The sequence below is a fragment of the Thermomyces lanuginosus genome, assembly GCF_041956635.1.
Source record: "Thermomyces lanuginosus strain ATCC 200065 unplaced genomic scaffold VTN49scaffold_36, whole genome shotgun sequence".
NCBI lineage: Eukaryota > Fungi > Ascomycota > Eurotiomycetes > Eurotiales > Trichocomaceae > Thermomyces > Thermomyces lanuginosus.
In genome coordinates this window covers 141,513-161,208 of record NW_027192370.1, presented here as the reverse complement: position 1 = coordinate 161,208, position 19,696 = coordinate 141,513, and the positions used below count along the sequence as shown (strand labels likewise).

Below are 19,696 nucleotides of genomic sequence, written 5' to 3'. Positions count from 1 at the left end.
GCATACGAACGCACATCTCTAGAGGTGAAAGGACATCCATTTGTGGACTGAGTTTTGAAACGTGAGGGTTGAAAACAGTCACAACTCGGTCTATGCTGGCTTGGGAAACTTCAGGAAAACGAAGAATGGAGGCGGATCGTCATGGAAATGCCTTTGAAGGGAGTCGAAACAAATGTGATATTGTTAGCTCTTTGCCGTTGGAGCTCGTGGTCGAGGTCGTGGAGTATCTGGATCAGGCCGACATTGTCCGTTGCCAAATGGTACAGCAATTCCGATATTTGGCGCTCAAAGTGATCCTAGATTTTAACACAGCCTCCTTAGATCTCGAAGAGATGGCGCTCGATATTCCTGTCCGACACAGTCATCAACAGTGTTTTGCCCCGAACCCTTGCGGCTCTCGATGTTAAAAATATGAGTGTACATGTCGCCAACGCTATGACCTACATTCGATGGCTACTCGGCCTGCAATTTGCCCATCCGGTCAAGAAGGCGTTCCTCCCGTTTCAAGCATCAGCCATCAAGCCGAGGGAAGTTCATTACAATTCACGACGTTTGGCGTATATTGTACGGGATCCCAACAACCAACGTGATGAAGTCATAATGTTGGATCTTGAGACCGGGAAAAGTTCAACTTGGATCAGTGGAACAGACTATATCCGAAACATCTGGCTCTTTGATCGCTACCTTTTCATGTTTTCGTTGCAAAGGTAACTGCGTGAATCGTTTTTGACGTCGACGACCTTTAACTCCTTTGTTTACAGCGTTATAACAGTGTGGGATATTCACACATCTCAGAAGTTGGGAGAGAGAAAACTCTGGTTTCCCGACTATGTTACTGTCGCAAAGGACAAGGCGGTCATAGTTCCCTGGGTCAAACGAGTTCCGGAGGCCATCAGGCCCATCTACATCTGGGATCTGGGGTCAGATGAAGTCATCAAATTTGGCTGCTTTCCTGATCTCCATTTGTGCCATGTGGACGCGGATGAGAACCTTCTAATAACATTCGAGTTCAACTGGGACATTCATCCGCCAGAGGTGCGGCAGACAAAGTGGACGTTGACCAGCGGGGAGCAGCTTCACCAAAAGAGTTTCCGCCTCCCTGTGGGGAGTCGCCGCGTGGACAAGGCAGGTTTCTGTCGACACCCAGGCGAGAATTGGATTCGCTCCTACAGTCAGAAGACAGTAACTCAGCTGTACTTTGACAAAATGCCCCATACCATAATGCAACTCACATACGACCATGCAGTCGATCGACTATTCCTTCAATGGATCGACAGTGTCAAGCCTATCCTCGTGAGCACAACTTCAGATCTTTTCACCTCTCTTTCTCCGAATATCATCTACCGCTGGGTGAAGCAGCTCAAGGGCATAATGGTCTACAACACCGCCACGAGAACCGCAATCGTACGCCCGTACCATCCAGATGTTCGAGCACTCAACGCTCACATCCTGCATCGTGCTGAGCTCCAATTTCCAAATTCAATGGCGATCGCAGATTTCTGGAGATTATCTCCCTGGAGATTTTGTGGCGACCGTGAGGTTTATTGCTTGGTCAATGACGACGGCGTTCATCTTTGATTTTTCAATCCCGATTTTATGCCCGACATCCCAGATGGGGTTTTCTCTGCCATGGGGGGAGCAGACAGATGAGCCCAATCGCATACCTATAACAAGAGGTTTCATAATTTTCTGTGCGTTCTTGTGCTCAGTATAATGTCTGAGCGTTGTCGAATTGACGGATACATTGTCATAAGCATGAGGAATCTAGTACTCTTTCGGCGCTGATGTGTATCCGGCGATGGAGATGAACATTATCTTCAAGAGCTAGCTTGGTACGGCTCTGCAAAAAGGAGCTACATCCATCTCACGCTGTGCTTTTGCCCATTCATAATCTCAACGGTCATGTACGCAAAAGTGCGTTAGGGTTAGGGTTTAGGGTTGAAAGAAGGGAGTTTTGCAGGCAAGTTTGGAGCATGCTCATCCATGCGCGCTTGGCACTTGCTGATATTTAGCATTCAGCTCGCGATTCAGAAAGTACAGCATCTGAGACATAGCTGACATGGGTTCCCATGCCAGAGGGAGTACAGCCTTGCGCGATGTTCAGGACTTTTCTGACAACGCTGTCTCTGTCACAATACTATCGTAATCTGGTGTCTCGTATCAATGGTGGCATTCCTTTGAATGCCCTGCTCGTCGCTCACATCTCCCCTGGCAACTTTCTCACTTATCCATTACCATATATGATATATAGATCCTGTTGGTGAAAAAATCAGACCAATCGCATAGGTATGCGACTGCGAAGTGATACACTATATGGTTTGCCCTGTTTGGCCTTGAGTCATCCGTCGATACTCGATAGCCTACTAGACTGCTACGAAGCTTTGCGGCTGAACTTTTTTTTGGTGTGGTTTTACAAGTATTTCCTAAGCTAGCTTGTACGAGTACTGTACTACGTCATGAATCAGGGACCGCTGAGCCCATTGGATCACGCCAGCAACGAAGACGTCGAAGGCATATGTAACGCCTCCAAATTGGCAGTCTTTTTCCTTCGCATCGATCTCGTCACGAGGGATGCGGATTAAAAATATCCTGTAACTTACATGGTAAAAAATATTGCCATTCTGCTGATCTTCCAGTATCACCACGATATGATGTAGAAATGACTCGCACAGAAAGAAGTGTCAGCCTCGTTCCCAAGCTACAATAAGCCAAGTATATTAGTACACGCAATTGTTCAAGTCTTGATACATTTCAGTCTTCATTTCTCTGCAACTAGCAAACGTGCCGAAGCGCTGACCCAGTCTATGGGAAAGTAAACCGAGCGACAAGGAGTGAAGAATGGAGACGAATCATCCCGGAATGATCTGTAGAGGGGATCGAGACAGACTTGACATTGTTGGCTATATGCCTCTTGAGCTCGTTATCCAAATTGTGGAATATCTCGATCAGGCCGACATCGTTCGATTTCAAAGGGTTCCACATTGCCAATGCATTGATTTTTTAAGTAATGTTTTAGCATCCTAACACACGAATTTTCCAGGTTTCGAAGCGATGGCGCTCGATTTTCTCATCGAAGCCGGTCACCGGCAGTGTTTTGGCCAGAACGCTTGCGGAACTGGGCATTGAGAGCACGAGTATTCACGGCGCCAACGCGATGGGTTATATCCGATGGTTACTTGGACTCCGGTCTGCTCGCCCGGTCAAAAAAGTGTTCTTCCCCTGGAAAGGATCATCAGTAAGGGCTGAGGAGACCATTTACCATTCACGCCGATTGTTTTACGCAATGCGAGACCGTGATAATGAAGTTGCAATGTTGAATCTCGAGACTGGGAAGATATCGATCTGGACCAATCGAGCACCAATACGGTCAATCAGAGTTTCTGGTCGCTACTTATTTACGGTAGAGTACAGCGGGTAAGTAAATACCGTAGTTATCTTGTTGACATTGTCTAATATCAATGCTTGCAGAGTCACAACAGCGTGGGATATATACACATCGCAAAAGTTGTCGGAACAAAGATTCCTCCACACTCCTATACACATTACCGCCTCAAAGGACATGGCGATCCTTATTCCCTGGGGCATGAAGCGAACCTACCCGCTCTGCGTCTGGAATCTGAGCTCAAATCAAGTCAATGAGATTGACTCCTTCTCAGGCGATAGCCTGTGTTTATTCCATGTAGATGCGGACAAGAACGTTCTGATAACATTCGAGATAAAGTGGGAAGAGTATGAGCCAGAGGTACAGCAAAGCGAGTGGTCGTTGGCCGGAGAACTGCTTCATCGCAAACAATTCCGCCTCTCGTTAAGTGGTCGTCGAGTTGACGAGTCGGGGATACTTCAATTTATTGGCGACCGAATGCGCACCTACGGCCATAAGACCGTGACGGAGCTGTTCCCTGTCCAAAAGAATTGCGACATCTATACCACGATGCACCTCACTTATGACTACGCCATCGATCGGCTAAGCCTTCGATGGATTGACTTCATCGAGCCCATTTCCGTGAACGAATATTCCAAGCGTTTTGGCTCTGTTGCTCCGGATATCATCTACCGCTGGGCGAAGCAATACAAGGGGATTATGGTCCACAACGTTTCCACAGGCACCGCAATCACGCAGCCATACGAACTCTGCAGTTGGGAAGTAAACGCTGGCATCTTACTGGGTACCAATTCCCAGCGTCCCAAGGATTTCACCCGTGGTCCTGACTGTATATTTCCTTCGAAATGCTGTCGGGACAATGAGGTCTACTGCGTGGCGGGTAACGATGGAGTTCAGCTCTGGTTTTTCAATCCCAATTTCGTTCCCGACCTTCCAGATGCAGTGCCACTCTTTGGCACGGAGGAGAGCAAACAGATGGGCCCATACCTAGCCGGAAGAAGCTAACTACCTGGTAGGCTTAATCATAACTTATCTGAACCTTGATCTCAATTGGGCTTTATATCCTGAGCGTGACCAGAAGGAACTGTCAGAGCTGTAAGCTATCAATTCAATAATAAAATACTGTTCTTCTGAGGAAACTCGACGGTGATGATGAAGAGTAGTTTCAAGTCTCTAGAGCGGACTATCTAATCTGCTAGCGGACTTTCGACTCTGTCGTCACTTTTGTGAAACTCGAAAGCTGGGAATTAAGTAACTTATGCGTCCCCGCGTGCATCCATTCCAATATCCATCCCAGGCCCACACCACAGGTGTGGAGTCGCGGAGTAGGCTAGTACCTAGGTATTTGGTATCAACTACCGCTGGGACAAGGAGCTGATGTGGGTTAAGGTCGGCGACGCCAGCACGGGAACCTCAACTGTGCACGCGTACCAGTTGGACAATCGAGAAGTCACCCCTCGTGATGCGTTTTTGTATCCAACCGCAAACACCCCCGTCCACTGGAAGACCCAAATTCCTTGAGTGAATACCCATTCAACTTCTTCTGTGGTGACCGCGAGGTCATTGCTGTGCCCAGTGTGGACGGCGTGCAGTTTTGGTTTTTCAATCCCGATTTGGTGCCAGATCTCCCCGGATGCGGAACCTTTCCTTGCCATGGAAGAGAGTGGATAGATGAAACTCTATTAGAATTTGCATGAGTTCCGTACTTGCTCGTGCTTCTAGTGTGAAGGTTTCCGGCAAGGACTCCAACTTGGACAACGATCAACTGAGTTCCTAACATTATTTCTCCGCGTGGATCGATGGATAGATCTTGAGGTTGGGTTTTCTGTGCCACATGCCCACTCTTCCCTCGAGTGTCTGTGGGACTATACGTCTTCAGATGGATGATTGTGCCAACGTTCGAAAGATACGAGCACCGTCCCCAATTCGTCAACTCAATGGATCTTTCATCACATTTTCCGGCGCCCGTAATTATTCTCTTTTCTTTCCGCCTTCGCTAGATTGAGTCGCCCACCATAGAATACGCGTCCGAGTTTTCCCCGGATGGTCTATCAGATGTTGCCAGATCAGTTGACCTACGGCGATCCGTTGGGACCATGGTCCAAGCACATCACATCGGCCCCGTTCCGTTTTGACCCCCATTTGGTGGGAACTTTCACAATATCCTGCTAGTCTTCGGCCTTGGGTGCGGTCCCGAAATCGGCCCTGAACACCCGGGGCTTCCGGCGTTCATCTTCGTCTGTGGATTCGGCAGAGTACTATCTAAGCCGGCCCGGTTCCTTGCAGGATCATCACCTGTGCCTGAACGACGGCCCAAACATATCTGAACCTGGACTTTACGACGGATGCCAAATCAGCAGGGCAGCGCAAGTACTGCAGCAAAGTACAAAGATATTGTGCCCCTATTTGACTCATGATTTACTCTCTAAACAGCGCACCCCTGCCAGGTAAGCCCCATGGATGAATTGCTCTGAATTGAACAGATTGCCAGATTTTCAACTTGTCCCGTAATGAAAGGAGTATATTCTCGTAGTAACTCAAGGCCATATATTGCTTTCATCTCTTCTTGAACGACTGCAAGAACATGACTCTCGATCCCCCACAACGTGAGGTCTGAAGGAACCAAAGAGAAAAACAACGCAACGCTGAATCCTGTTCGTCACCTTATGCCCAGGTCTCATGACGCCGTATTAGTCGTAGTACTTTTTTTTTTTTTCTCCATTTCTTCTTTCACTCCACTCTCGTACCGGCGACTTGGCGTTTCCACTGAAACTCTCGAAGTTTGTTCTGACGGGTCTGATCATAGAAGCACCGTAAACTTTTGTTTTCATTGTCTTCTTCACGGAATTATCTACCAGATCGAAGTCAATTCGTTGATCAGATTCGAAAGCCAGCGCGAATTGGCTTCCAATTTCCTCCGGGCCCTTTGCGCCTCGCGCGGCTCCTGTGAGCAAAGGTTCCCCCCGCAAAATCCCTCAGTTTGGACGATCCAAAAGGAGATCCGCACTTTTCCAGATTGGTCGGAGCTAACCAAGTACGGATTAGCATGCCTTATTTAGCGGTGGCCAAGGCTTGGGTCGCCTAACCGGATTGGGTCAGGAGTCAGATGACATTCAATGGCAGGAAGGCTGAGTCAGCATCCTGGCCACCCGAATGCCGGATATGGGCATGGAGAAGATCTCGCCTCAATGGGATGTGCAAGTTGTTCTCGACGCTCTGGCGCGCGCCAATTATTCCCAGTCGAAACGTCGGCCATCCCCGTGGTCTTTTTCCTCGGACCCCCTGGTATTTCCCAGGGGCACATGTAATCATACCTTACTAGACCTGGGCGGCGCCTGCAATACCTACCTGCACCAATCCAATTGTTAGCCCAATGCCAATGGTCAATGATCCCCATAGAACTACGCGAGAACGATCGCCTATCCTCCGCGCTTGAGTGACGATTCGGATTCTGGGGCCACAGGCAGACTGAGACTGCGGTGTCGCTCCTCATAGTCAGCCATTGAAATCCGAAAGATGAATTGTGCGCATCGTGCGACGTCGCCCTGGTACCGTTGTATCGACAACAACGTTGGTGAAGATGACCGGTAGAACGAGCGCTCCTCCGGCGGGCCTGGCCACGCCGGCTGTTGACTATCCAATAACTCCGGCCGATGATTCCGGAGAATCGTCTCGCAAAGGCAAGGGACCAGGGCAAGAGCAAGGGTCTTCCACCAAGCGGCGATGTGTCAGCTCAGCCTGCATCGCGTGCCGGCGGAGAAAGTCCAAGGTTAGTACGAGGGCGGTTTGTGTCACTTGATATGGAGCTAACGGGCCGGACGGCAGTGCGACGGAAACCTTCCCAGCTGCGCCGCCTGCTCGTCCGTTTACCACACGCCATGTATGTGTTCCACGTTGTACCCGCGCGCATTATTGGGGTCACACGGCTCATAAGCATAGGTATATACGATCCCAACTCAGATCATCGGAGGAAGGGTGTCTATAGAAAGGATGTGGACAACCTTCGAATCCGGAACGCAACGCTGCAGACCCTGATCCATGGGATTTTGCATTACAGTGAAGACGAGGTATTCGAATTAGTCCATCAAATACGGTCCTGCAACAATTTGGACGATGTTGCTGAGGCAATTACCGCACGAGAAAGAGGATTGACAGTGGCAAAGGTGCAAGATCAGCCGCAGCCTCAGGAAGAAAGTGACGAGGCTGACCAGTTCGGCTCGGAGCTTTCGGGCAAGATGAGTGAGCTCATGCTCGATGGCTCAGTCAAGTTCGTCGGCGGGACCTCTAACCTGATTTTCCTACCGCACGAATCAGAGGAACCGGACGATAATGAGCCAACATCGTCACAAGGCAATAAAGAGGTCTTCTCCGTGGCGCAGTGGACAAGAGTAACGGACGATGAGGAGCTTGTGAGGCACCTCATAACCATGTATTTCACCTGGCATTACGCCTACTTCACCGTGTTGAACAAGAGCCTCTTCTATCGGGATTTCATCCGCGGTCACAGCTCCCAGTATTGCTCGTCCCTGCTAGTCAATGCGATGCTAGCTCTGGGGTGCCACTTCAGTTCCTGGAAGGGGGCAAGGGAAAACCCAGATGATTCAGCGACGGCTGGGGATCATTTTTTCAAGGAGGCAAAGCGACTGATGCTAGAGAATGACGAGCATGAGAAAGCAAAACTTTGCACTGTTCAAGCGCTTGCTATCATGTCTGTGCGTGAAGCTGGCTGTGGCCGTGAAGGCAAAGGATGGGTATACAGCGGCATGAGTTTTCGGATGGCCTACGACCTTGGACTCAACGTTGACGCCACGTCAGTCGGGGGCTCCAAACTGACAGACGAGGAGATTGACGCACGGCGGATCACGTTCTGGGGTTGTTTCCTCTTTGACAAGTGGGTTGTTCCTTTGAGGTCTTAAGGCTTTGGGTTTGCTGATCAGGTCCATAGGTGCTGGTCGAACTACCTTGGCCGTCTGCCACAACTGACCCTAGCCAACGTGGCAGTACCAAAGTTTGAGGTGTTCCCCAGCGAAGAGTCGGAAGTGTGGGCACCCTACACCGATTCTGGAATCGTCCAGAAGCACGCGCAGCCAGCGCGAACACGAGCTATCGCGTTGCAGATCTCTAAACTCTGCGAAATCAGCAATGACCTTTTGGCATTCTTCTACCACCCATCACCTGCAGAGCAACCGCTTTCCCGTCAAGCGGAGCTGAAAAGACTTAGTGACGTCCATACAAGGCTCGAAGCATGGAAGAGTGGATTGCCTGCGGAACTGGAACCAAAAGATGGGAGGCTTCCGCCTGTTCTCCTCATGCAGTACGTCTTACCCACTGTTTGCGTTGTGTGCTAGGCTGACTCTCTTCAGTATGTTCTACCACCTCCTCTTCATCCATCTCTACCGCCCGTTCCTCAAATATACCAAATCGACATCTCCTCTGCCGCCACACGTCTCGCCTCGGCGGCTATGCACGCAGGCCGCCGCTGCTATTTCGCGGTTATTCCGCATGTACAAGCGGTCGTACGGCTTGAGGCAGATTTGTAACCTTGCAGTGTATATCGCCCACACCGCTTGTACTATCCACCTGTTGAACCTGCCCGACCAGAATGCGAAAAGGGACCTCATCCACGGTCTCCGAAGCCTCGAGGAGATGGCTGAGGGATGGCTTTGCGCTCGGCGCACCCTCCGCATTCTGGACATGTCTGCCAACAAGTGGCGAGTTAACCTCCCTGAGGAAGCGGTGGAGATCTTTGAGCGGACTCACGCAAAATGGGGCTCGTGGGCCGCTTGGGATCGGGGATCATCGTCGCCGAGCGCTACCACAGCCGATGGGTCGGTGAAGTCTGAAAGTCCTCGTAGTTCGCCGAATACCAATACACCACCCTCGATCCGGCCACGACAAGCAATCACGACCATCGAGGTCCAGTCCACCCCACGCATGCAACAGCAACCCCCATTGTATTCCAATGAAATGCAAATGTACACAACGGCGCCGGAAAATGGATCAATACCAGCCTACCAGCAGCAAACGACGACGTCCCCTCCCGAGCCCAGTTACCTGGGAATACCTATTTCCTATCAAGACTCGGACTCTTTCCTACAGCAGCAACAACAACCAGCCCAATCGCAGCCACCACCACCACCGCAACCACAACAGCCGTCTCAACCAGGACTCTGGAACATGGGCAACAGTGTCCAACCTAGCAGTGGCGGCAACAACCCTGGCGGACTCCCCGCAGTATCTGGTCTCCCTACCAGTAGCATGGAGCAAGTCACCCTCGAAGGCAGCCAAGACTGGTGGTTCCGCGATCAAAACTCTCTCGCCCTGGGCCTCGACAACTGGGACAGCGGGTTACCAAGCAGCCAATACCTTGGTCCGGCGTCATCGCCAACAACAACAGCGGCGACAACCACAACAACTTCCGCATACGAACCCGGCCATTCGAATCCACCACCACCTCCACCTTCTCAGCAGCCAATGCCACAACTTGGACTCGATGTGCTGACAACGGATGATCTTCAGCAGCAGCAACAACAGCATCAACCTCACACACCACCAACACAACAACAGCAGCAACAGCAGCAACTCGGGACGGGGTATGGTTATGCTCCTCTGGGTCGGTATTGAAAATTTTCTCTAGGGGAATTTTTCCGTTGTTTGGTAGATATTCTGGATTTCTTGTTGGCCATTCTTAGATCAACATCACATCGATTTGATCTGATCTGGTCTGATCTGACTTGATCATGGGCATAGCTCGTAGATCTAGAATACAATATATACAGTTCGGTTTTGAGATCCTGTTATATTTTTCTAAGGGAAAAGTACATGAGAAGGCTTCATAGCAAAGGACGAGTTGAATGTACTTTTCTTTGGAGGAACAGATTCCATAAGCAATCTTTATCGTCAAGGATTCTACGCCGCGAGGGGGAACAAAAAGAAAATGCTACATCACCCTTCTACGACGGCTGAGGGAAAAACAGTTACTTAAATAAACACTGCAAGAACGGAAACGCGGTCCAGCCAAGCACCTCTCCAGCACGAGTACATAGTAGTACGTATCCACACGTCATGCACACCGAAAGCCATAGATAGGGCAAGAAAAAAAAGGTATCTGAATCGTTACAATCGGTTATCACTAAGGTCCATCAGCATCGCATTTCCAGAAAGTATCGGGGCCAAAGGATGATGGACTTACCAGGAAATAGTCTGCAACCGGCTTCTTCGCCGGCATCCCCCTCGTATCCTGCGCTGCAGCCTCAAACACCCGATACCGACGCCCCGGGCTGATAATTTGTTTTTCATTTCCACGATAAACGACGCCAGGGCTGCGGCCAATATCGCCGTTACTCCGTGCAATGGTCCCACCGTTGCTGGCGTCCTCGGGGAGTTCAAGGATGGCGGCGACGTTGCCGCAGCGGTAGCAGTAATTGGGCGCAGACCAGACGGTGACGATGCCACCGTCGAACATCTCCTTGTAGCCTTCCATGACGAGCTGGTGGGCGCGAGCGATGAGGGAGAGATCGTTCTTGTAGTTGAAGTGCTTGACAATGTCGCCGCCGAAAAGGAACCCCGCGCCGCGGGGGCTGAGGCCCCAGCCTTCGATCTCGTCCGGGTCAGACCAGAGGAGGTCGCACATGGCGCCCTCGTGGGGTACTTCCTGCTTGCGGTCGATGAGGCGGATCTTATCGACGCTGTCGACAAGCGGTGAGAGTCCGCCGTGCACGCAGAGGACTGCACCCGCTGTAGTCCCGTAGCTCCCGGAGCTAGATCCCGAGGCACCGGTACCCGCGGGACCAGTTCGTGCGGGGGTTTCTCCCGTGCCGGGAGCCATGGAGATGTCGCGCGGTGGAGAGATATCTCGGGTGTCGTTAGACGAGGCATCAGACAACAGTCCGCCGCCTTTCGGCCGGTACGTGGCATGCGTGACCTCGCCGGTCGAGTTGAGCACTTCTGTCTCTAGCTCCTGTCCCTCGGGCACGGACGAAGTGGGTTCCAGCTCTGCGCTCGCACCCAACACCAAAGCGCCCAGCGCCAAGTAGTCGAACACCTCGCAGCAGTATCGCCAGACATTAGCACTGCCGTATTTCCGAATGCACTCGTCGTAAAACCCGTATACGGTCGTAATCTGTCGCGACTCGTGATTTCCACGGATCAGGGTAATGCGATCCGGATATCGAACTTTCAAACAAAGGAGGAGCAAGAACGACTCGAGCGAGTAGAAGCCGCGGTCGACGAAATCGCCCATGAAGAGATAGTTGGTGTCGGGAACGTCTCCGCCAACGCGGAAGAGCTCCATCAGATCGTGGAATTGGCCGTGAATGTCGCCGCATATTGTAACGGGTGCGTCGACCAACACCACGTTGCCCTCCTCGATAAGCAGCTCGCGCGCTTTGTAGCAGAGTTCCCGTACCTCGGCTTCGGGGATCGGTCGACAGGCGCGCAGCTGCGCGATGGCCCTGGATGATCACTGTCAGTAACCAAATCGCCTGTACAACAGCTTTCTGCGCATAATCATACCTATCGAGATCGCTCATTTTGCCGACACGATCCTTTCAAGCGGGCTCGTAATTCCAGAAGCGATGGAAGCCAGCAGCGCCAACAGCGCCGCCAGAAGGGATCAAAACCAACGACAGCTTCTGTCGCACTATCGGGCTCTATCGAATATGCATTTCTACATCAACAGAGAAGTTGCGCCATGATGAATTTAGGAGCTGGACAGCAGCAAACTGGCATCTACAGGTGTTCTGGCGGCGATTGTCCTCACGAACTGCGCGTTGACCAATCACAGGCGGCGATTGCGGCGATAAGATTGCGGGTGATTATGTAACCACGCAGCTCTGAAATTTCGTCATTCTATGCAGTTTCGCGGTTCGCGTTTTCTTTGAAACGCGAAAGTATAAAACAAAGACGAGATTTATTTTGCTGTGTCAAACAATTCAAGATTCCTAAGCTAGGTAGACGCGTATTACGCCGAACACAGGACAGATGTTTGAAAACGCAAGCGAGGTTCTAATGTGGAGGGGATGATTGATAAGACCTTTCTGCCTCAGGCGCCAATCCCCACCAAATCAGGTGACGGAGAAAGTCCAAGTCAACTTTAGCTCTTTTCGCACCTCCGGATCGATGGGAATATCCCCGGACAGAGAATTGACCAGCATGCGCCGTTAAAGTGGCGCAATGTGCACTAGTTGCCTGCTGTATGATATCCGGAATCTTGCGGCACTTCATCCCTTTCTCAATTCCTCTGACCGCGCTTGCAGATTGCAGCCATTGCACTCGGGGACCATTGTCTCATGACTACACCGACGCAGACAGCTTCATAGCCCATTGTCTTTCACACACCTACTACCATGCCGCCAATTCTCCATCCGCGGTCGCGCTCGACCAGCTCGCTATTTGCCGCGACGTTGCTTGCCTCATTTGTCATCGTGGGCATTCCGCACATCTTCCCATGTCCGGCACCCCGGCGAACACTGGCAGACTCGGAAACGATTGTGACGGCCGATGGACAGTTGATTCAACGGCCACGGAGAAAGCCAAAGAAGGCTATTGAAGCCGTAGAGGCCGGACAATCATCTCAGCCGGGGAATGGGAAAACTCTATCGTCACAGGAGGAAGAGGAGGTTTCAACATTCTTGCAAATGGAAGCTGAGGCCAAAGAAATGGCGAAATTGGGCCGACAGTGTCCGGTTCCGAAACCGAGAGGGATCGTCGGAGAGTGGCTCGGGTTTACAAGTCGTGAGCAACGGGCAACAAATCAAGGCCGGTCAGATCCGAGCAGCGAGAATAGGGTGGACAATGGCTGAAGACTGGCTCGAACGTTTCTCTGAAACAATACGGCGACACCGGCTGCCAGTGTCAAGCTACATTTGATGATCAATGTTTTTATACCCGGCTAGCTTTGGCAGATAGAGCTTTTTATGTGCTGTATTCAACGTGTACAGTAGTGAGGAATTCACATGGAATCCAAAACATTGATTGACACTACGATGCCTACATGGCACCGTAGGCTCGATCCGGATACTGATCAATGCCAGGATAAGGGAGGCATGTTGGGTGCTTGATCCCATCCGCTGGGCGGAAGGCAGAGACGACTTGAACCAACAGTACTGCTGCAATGCTGCCGTTGCTGGCCAAGAGTGTTGGTCCTTTCAAAAGCATCGTAAATGTGGGTTGAGACTCTGCCCAAACTCGGATAGTCCTTTAATTGAACTCTTTGCCGATCCATTGGATATGCCATTCTTCAGAGAAGCCTTGTTGTGTTTGCTGTTTCTTCGCCATGACACCATTGATGTATAATCCAGCCAATAAACCGATGCGTTCACTCTAAATCTCGGTTGCTTCCCAATAATCGCCTCGCGCCTTCTGAAGCGGCGATCTCGCCATGATTTGCACGGCACTAGATCGCTGCATTGTCGATCCTCACCAATTGAATGAGCCGCATCTTTGCCCATCATAACGGTGAGCAAATATCCTGAAGCATCTATTTCTTTTCCCAACAGAGCATCCATGCTGCTTCTTCTCATGTCATTTGAAAAACGACAAATGACACGAAGCACAGTTCGAGATATACAGGATGTTTACTCATTCTCATCGTCGGATGGTGGCATTTTGCCTACGACAGAATCCTCCTCGTCCGAGTCGGACGGAAGGAGAGACTTCTTCACAAATTCCTTTGGCCTGAAACATGGTCAATTTCCGACGCCTGAAAACAGAGAAACAACACCTACCAGTAGGGCGCTTTGCGCCACTCTTTTTCATCCCGGACGACGTTGATAATCTCCCCCGCTAACTTGTGCGCTCCAGAGTATCCGGTCGTTTCTATGAGGACATAGGAGCCCTTCTTGATCCAGATCGTGGAACGGAACTTGGCAGGCATTTCGACCAGCAGAGTCTCTTTATTCGGAAGTTCGACAAAGTACATGTTATTGCCTGCCGCTTTATTGACGCGAGCGATGTGTTGTGTATCGGTCAACTGGTCCGGAGGAACGAGGGTCTCGTCCGCCGTGGCGAGGACTCTTCTTTTGGGGGGAACGCCCATTTTGGAATTGAGTCGAACAGAACAGCAGATTGGACGTCGGCGTCACAGACTTTAATCACTGGTGGTCGAGACACACAAGAGAAAACTGGAAAAAAAGAGCATTCATGGGACAGGTCCGATGTCTTCCCTCGCTGATCCAGTCCCCACCCAGAGTGCGGAGGCTAGCCACATTAGACTAGCTCATCGATTATTCGGAAGTTCCATGCTGCCGCTATTCCTTTCATAGTTAAGCGCAGTGACCAGTGGGAGTGCGTTTCGAGGACGTCGTACTTCGTCTTCAGGGCCGACAGGCTGTGTGGTTTTGGACTCTTCCACTCACTTCGTAACATCGCTTGTCTTGCATGCTCTCTATGGATTATCTAGTTATGACTCGGGCGTGACGGTGGCGAGGAAACTACTAGTATGTGTGCGCGTCCCTCAGGTCTAGCCAGGTTTGGGTTCAAAGGCGTACCTGATTATGGACGTGTGGTTCAAGTCAGCCTGATCAAGAAGTCAGAAAAAGAAAAAAAAAAAAAAAAAACTTTACTGGTTCAATCACATACGCTGACCCAGGAACTTTGTTGCTATGTACAATCCTTACGCATCAACCGCGGTATAGCTCGCCCGGCCTGGCTTCGTTTTTGCGTTCTGCGCTAACTTTTTAATCCGCGAGCTGCTGCTGGGAGTGCTATCAAAGAGTTGTTGCCTACATCTTCGAAGAATTATGTGTCCCCGACAACTGGGCCATTCGTCTTTATCAATCATAATCTCGCACCTCGGAATATTAGGTATGCTTGACAAGCCTGTCGATTCTGGCTGATGACTGAAACGGGCTGATATTCCTTCCACTTTGGGTATGCAGCGATGCATAACTTCTGACAGGAAGGCTTGCCCAGGCTCTTATGCTTGGTGTACAGGCGATGGGATGCCAGATCCAAACAGATTATTGGACCGGCTTCCTTCAACGCGGAAATACCTCATTCAGAGTTGACATGATCCCTGGATATGTTTAGATGGACTAAGTGAGAAACTACACGGCGCCTTCGGCCATACGTCTCCAAAATAAGGCGACTATAGTTTGGCAGAGAGAAAATTCCATCCATGAGCCCTTATTAGGACCAACCATTGAACTCGACGTGACGGTTGAGGCCAGTGTGCATCTCGCCCATCACGCCTGTTAGCCTTCCAACACCCAATGCCTCAACAGTGCAGGCCGTCATCTACCTCATAGGCTAGACATAATTTCACGAAAGATGAAGTGTGCTGATATTAAATATCCACGCTCGTGCTGTAGGGTTTAGTCTCCTGAGAAACCCTCAGCAAACAGCTGTTACGACACCAAGAATGAGGCAGTATACCTCGCTGCAGCATAACAGCCAAGTATGTGAAGTTCATTGCGCAGTTCGTGAACGATCTACGGAGCAGAACATGTGAAATACATTGATTGCGCAGACAGTAGAGGAACAATATGAGAGCCTAAGTGGACAGCAAAGGGATTACAGCGTCCGGGTTCGGGTATTGGTCGTGTATGCTGCTGCTGAGTATTCAATGACTCAGCTCCGCAACCCCTGTTTCAGCACCCGTCTCTGTTTGGTGCTGACCTGTGAAAAAGGCCCCGGCGTAGAAGAATTGAACCTCCTTGCATCTGAAGGGGGTGTGCATGAGCCACGAGGGCGGCTAAATTGTTAAAAGTTTAAACGAGACTCTCGGAAGTGCAAATCCGAGGTTTCAAGAGGAAAATTGCTCACACAAAGCCTAAGCTGGCCAATGCATTCGATGTAAATGACAAGTTTGAATTCAAATTCCAACAATACGAATCGGAGTCCTCTCCGAAACGAAAACGTCAAACGTGTCAATTACAGATCTGCGAATGGCGTTGTAACCCACGGCGGGCAGTGTTGGCCTCGACCCCGTGACCGCTTTGAATCAGAAGACGGTCTGGAGCTCTAGTGATATGTCACAATGTAGCTTGCGCTGTGGACCCCGACAAAGATTATAAATCCATGTTCATTAGCACGAGCCGTCTCTTTTAGGGCTCCCACACTTTCTCCTGCGCCAATTCTTCGAAATGGCATCGAGATTCGGAGCTCTGATTGAAATTGACAGCTCTTCTGCTGTCACGGAGCCAGCGGCTGTCGCTTACAAAGACTGGTCGAGGACCGGAAACCTGCCTGATGAGCTGACTCAAGAAGGTCCGGCGGTTCCCTTGGAAGAATTCTCTGGGACACGGACACCAGCAACGCCGCAAGATGTCGAGAGCGCACCGCAAACGCCCCGGGAAGCACCTGCATCGCCAGTAAATTTAGTCACTAGCCTCACCAATCCGCCCCAGAATCGATGGCGCTTTATCAGCTCCTGCTTGATGTTCTTTGCCCACGGAATGAGTGACAGTGCTCCGGGTGCTCTGATCCCGTACATAGAGAAGGCATACAACATTCAATATGCCGTGGTGTCGATGATCTTCGTTGCCAATGCCGTTGGCTTCATTACGGCTGCGCCTCTCACTCATTTATTGGATACCCGTCTGGGCCGGTCCAAGACCGTGATGCTCTGTATGTCACTTCTGATAGCTGGCTACGTGGCTATCCTGGTACATCCACCTTTTGGAGTAGTGGTTGTCAGCTACTTTGTTATCGGACTGGGCTTAGCCACCATGCTATCCTTGAACAATGTCTTTCTAGCGAATCTGGACAAGGGAACAGAGATCCTTGGTCTGGCTCACGGCGCATACGGCATTGGAGGCACTGTCGCGCCCTTGATTGCCACAGCAATGGCCTCCAATGGAATACGCTGGTCCTACTTCTTTTCCATTAATATCGCCGTTTCCTTGGTGAACGTCTTTTACGGCGGCTGGGTATTCAGGAATTACGAGAAGGACAACCCGCTACAACTCATGACTTCCTTGCAACGCACTGCTTCTCATCGCGAGGACGGCGCATTAGTACGCAAGAAAAGTCCACTCAAGGATGCGGTCAAAAATACAGTGACGCTGTTGGGCGCCTTGTTCATCTTCGCTTACCAAGGTGCCGAGGTGAGCAACTCGGGATGGATCGTGTCGTATTTGATCAACTACCGCAACGGCGATCCGGCGCAAGTCGGTTACGTCAGCTCCGGCTTCTGGGCGGGTATCACCATCGGGCGACTTGTGCTGACGCACTTTGCGCGGAGGATCGGAGAACGAGTAACGGTTTTGGCGCTCACAATCGGCACCATCGTCTGTCAGATTTTGACATGGCTACTGCCAAACATCATCGGTCAGGCGGTGGCGGTGGCCATTGTCGGCCTTTTGCAGGGGCCAGTCTACTCGTGTGCAATGGTTATTTTCAACCGTCTTCTGCCACGCAACATCCAGACGACCAGCATCGGGCTTTGCGGCGCCATGGGCAGTAGTGGCGGGGCCATTGCTCCGTTCGTGACAGGACTGGCAGCCCAGCAGGTTGGCACAGTCGTCCTCCATCCTATCTGTCTGGGCTTGTATGGGACCATGGTGGTTAGCTGGCTATGTCTGCCTCGGGTTCCGAAGCGTTCCGAATAAGCGCCCTCTCCGATCGGCCGTTTTTTGTCCTATCACCTGGCGTCCGTTTTGCCGGGTGGGATCCATCGACGGCCTTTGGATACTCAGCGTGGGATTCCTCCTATTTGGGTGTTAGGTCAGAAGAACGTACTATCCTGGAATGACCAGAGTTTGTTCTTGGGATCATGGAACGATTGTGGCACAAGCAGGTCTTGTTCGTGACGGAATGTCTTCTCATGCATGTACTTACGCAAGTGCTTTTAGAATTTAGGAGTTGAGGACAATAAAAATTGGATGAATTGGAGCCCGGACATTTATGTGCCCTAAACTTGTAATGTTCAGTGGTTCCATAAGCGCCAATCAAAACGGACGACGGAATAGCTTATCCCCCTCAAGCTTTCGGACTTCTGCCTCTCTCGAACGTTGATAGTAGTACCCTAAGCATGGTGTAAACTTTGAAGCACTTTCACGTGCAATTGATGCAAGGTTCATGATCTCAATAGGCTTCCGAGCCTCGGGACAGTGGATTTGGTCTCTATCGCTTGGCTCGGCATGGCTTTAGGTATTGGAGAGTTTCCCATCCTGTACTGTACCCTCACGGAAACTTTGGGAACAAACCATGGCGAATAGGTATCGTGTGCCACCACGGGCCTGCTGAAATTGACTGACATCAGGGGATGCTCCTGTGGTGCCTGATTCAAGCAGGAGGCTTGATGTAACGCATCAAACCGTGCCTTTCAGCTGTCACTTCATGAGAACCGACTAGGAGATACTCTATGAAACGATCACTCGGCCCAGAGTCAGCACCACTTTCCAGCTTGAAATGCACACCCCTTTTCTCTGTTCCACGGACCGAAGGTTTTTCCGTCCAAACCCCCAACAAGCGTTCCCACGAGCGAAGCGTCAACTTGCGTTCAAAAACTCTCAGATGTGCTCATCATCATTTGCATTGCCTGACGCCGCTGGAAAGTCGGTATGTCTGGGATATTGAAACGCAGTAGAAAGCTTCCTGCGGACAAGAGGTAGGCACCTTTTAGGGTAACCCACAAAACCCTGCGCCAGTTATCAAAATCCCGTCCCTGTCTTGGGCCAAGGTTACAAGCGTAAGATGCCGTAAAATATTGTTTATTTTGCAATTGAGCAATGGCCAACCTGTCAAGAGAGTCCGTTGTCTCCCGGTTAATTATAAGTCGCGCGGCGGCGCTTTAGTTACTACGCCATTTCCTCTCATTGCGCCAATTCTTCGAACTAGAAGAAGCTAGAAAATAGAAGAACCATGGCCGAGTTGAAGGCCAAAAACTCTCGACGAGAAAGAACGATTGTTCTTATGTATCATGGGGGTTTGATCCGAGCAGCTCGAACCTGTGCACTGCGAGCGTTTTTAGGTTAACTTTGACACAGGAAAAGGACAGCCGATAGCCTCAGTGCCTCAGGCCTCCTGCGCTAGTCCCGTTAGGGACTAGCGCAGGAGGCCTGAGGCACTGAGGCTAGACAGCCGACAGCGGGGACCCAGCTTACATAATAGACGTTGAGGGATGAGGCTATTTCTGCCTGAGGCATCAATGCAACTACGAGTGGGATGACCTAAGCCTGCCTCGTTCTGCGACCGTAAAGGGCCTGTTTTGCCTGATTCCAGCCCATTCGACCATCAGCCCACCGAAAGCCCGCTTTCTCTGAGCAGAAAATCTCACATCAGGGAGAGCAACTTGGGTCTAGCTTTCGCCGTTTGTCCAATCATCCTCCCCCGAGCGATCTGTCCGTGACCGTCAACCCCCCGCACGAC

The 19,696-nt window shown here is 50.9% G+C and overlaps 8 protein-coding genes across 8 annotated transcripts; 4 read left to right on the top strand and 4 right to left on the bottom strand.

Moving 5' to 3' along the window:
* Positions 1-125: 125 nt before the first annotated feature.
* VTN49DRAFT_5843 (uncharacterized protein) lies at positions 126-4,387 on the top strand (the record flags this gene model as incomplete). The annotated part of the gene is made up of 5 exons (XM_069413945.1): positions 126-245; positions 322-707; positions 762-1,425; positions 3,041-3,414; positions 3,469-4,387. 5 exons carry the CDS (start codon positions 126-128, stop codon positions 4,385-4,387), a joined length of 2,463 nt encoding a protein of 820 aa, XP_069266067.1.
* A 350-nt stretch (positions 4,388-4,737) lies between these two features.
* On the bottom strand, positions 4,738-5,037 carry VTN49DRAFT_5842 (uncharacterized protein; the record flags this gene model as incomplete). The annotated part of the gene is made up of 2 exons (XM_069413944.1): positions 4,738-4,756; positions 4,814-5,037. The coding sequence occupies 2 exons, from the start codon at positions 5,035-5,037 to the stop codon at positions 4,738-4,740; spliced, it is 243 nt and encodes an 80-aa protein (XP_069266066.1).
* Positions 5,038-6,962: 1,925 nt separating this feature from the next.
* On the top strand, positions 6,963-10,006 carry VTN49DRAFT_5841 (uncharacterized protein; the record flags this gene model as incomplete). Its single annotated transcript, XM_069413943.1, has 5 exons — positions 6,963-7,151; positions 7,208-7,262; positions 7,322-8,273; positions 8,328-8,696; positions 8,746-10,006. 5 exons carry the CDS (start codon positions 6,963-6,965, stop codon positions 10,004-10,006), a joined length of 2,826 nt encoding a protein of 941 aa, XP_069266065.1.
* Positions 10,007-10,511: 505 nt separating this feature from the next.
* VTN49DRAFT_5840 (uncharacterized protein) lies at positions 10,512-11,913 on the bottom strand (the record flags this gene model as incomplete). The annotated part of the gene is made up of 3 exons (XM_069413942.1): positions 10,512-10,514; positions 10,575-11,835; positions 11,897-11,913. 3 exons carry the CDS (start codon positions 11,911-11,913, stop codon positions 10,512-10,514), a joined length of 1,281 nt encoding a protein of 426 aa, XP_069266064.1.
* Positions 11,914-12,729: 816 nt separating this feature from the next.
* On the top strand, positions 12,730-13,185 carry VTN49DRAFT_5839 (uncharacterized protein; the record flags this gene model as incomplete). Its single annotated transcript, XM_069413940.1, has 1 exon — positions 12,730-13,185. One exon carries the CDS (start codon positions 12,730-12,732, stop codon positions 13,183-13,185), a length of 456 nt encoding a protein of 151 aa, XP_069266063.1.
* A 345-nt stretch (positions 13,186-13,530) lies between these two features.
* VTN49DRAFT_5838 (uncharacterized protein) lies at positions 13,531-13,890 on the bottom strand (the record flags this gene model as incomplete). The annotated part of the gene is made up of 1 exon (XM_069413939.1): positions 13,531-13,890. The coding sequence occupies one exon, from the start codon at positions 13,888-13,890 to the stop codon at positions 13,531-13,533; it is 360 nt and encodes a 119-aa protein (XP_069266062.1).
* A 69-nt stretch (positions 13,891-13,959) lies between these two features.
* On the bottom strand, positions 13,960-14,420 carry VTN49DRAFT_5837 (uncharacterized protein; the record flags this gene model as incomplete). Its single annotated transcript, XM_069413938.1, has 2 exons — positions 13,960-14,059; positions 14,110-14,420. 2 exons carry the CDS (start codon positions 14,418-14,420, stop codon positions 13,960-13,962), a joined length of 411 nt encoding a protein of 136 aa, XP_069266061.1.
* Positions 14,421-16,467: 2,047 nt separating this feature from the next.
* On the top strand, positions 16,468-17,934 carry VTN49DRAFT_5836 (uncharacterized protein; the record flags this gene model as incomplete). Its single annotated transcript, XM_069413937.1, has 1 exon — positions 16,468-17,934. The coding sequence occupies one exon, from the start codon at positions 16,468-16,470 to the stop codon at positions 17,932-17,934; it is 1,467 nt and encodes a 488-aa protein (XP_069266060.1).
* Positions 17,935-19,696: the final 1,762 nt, after the last annotated feature.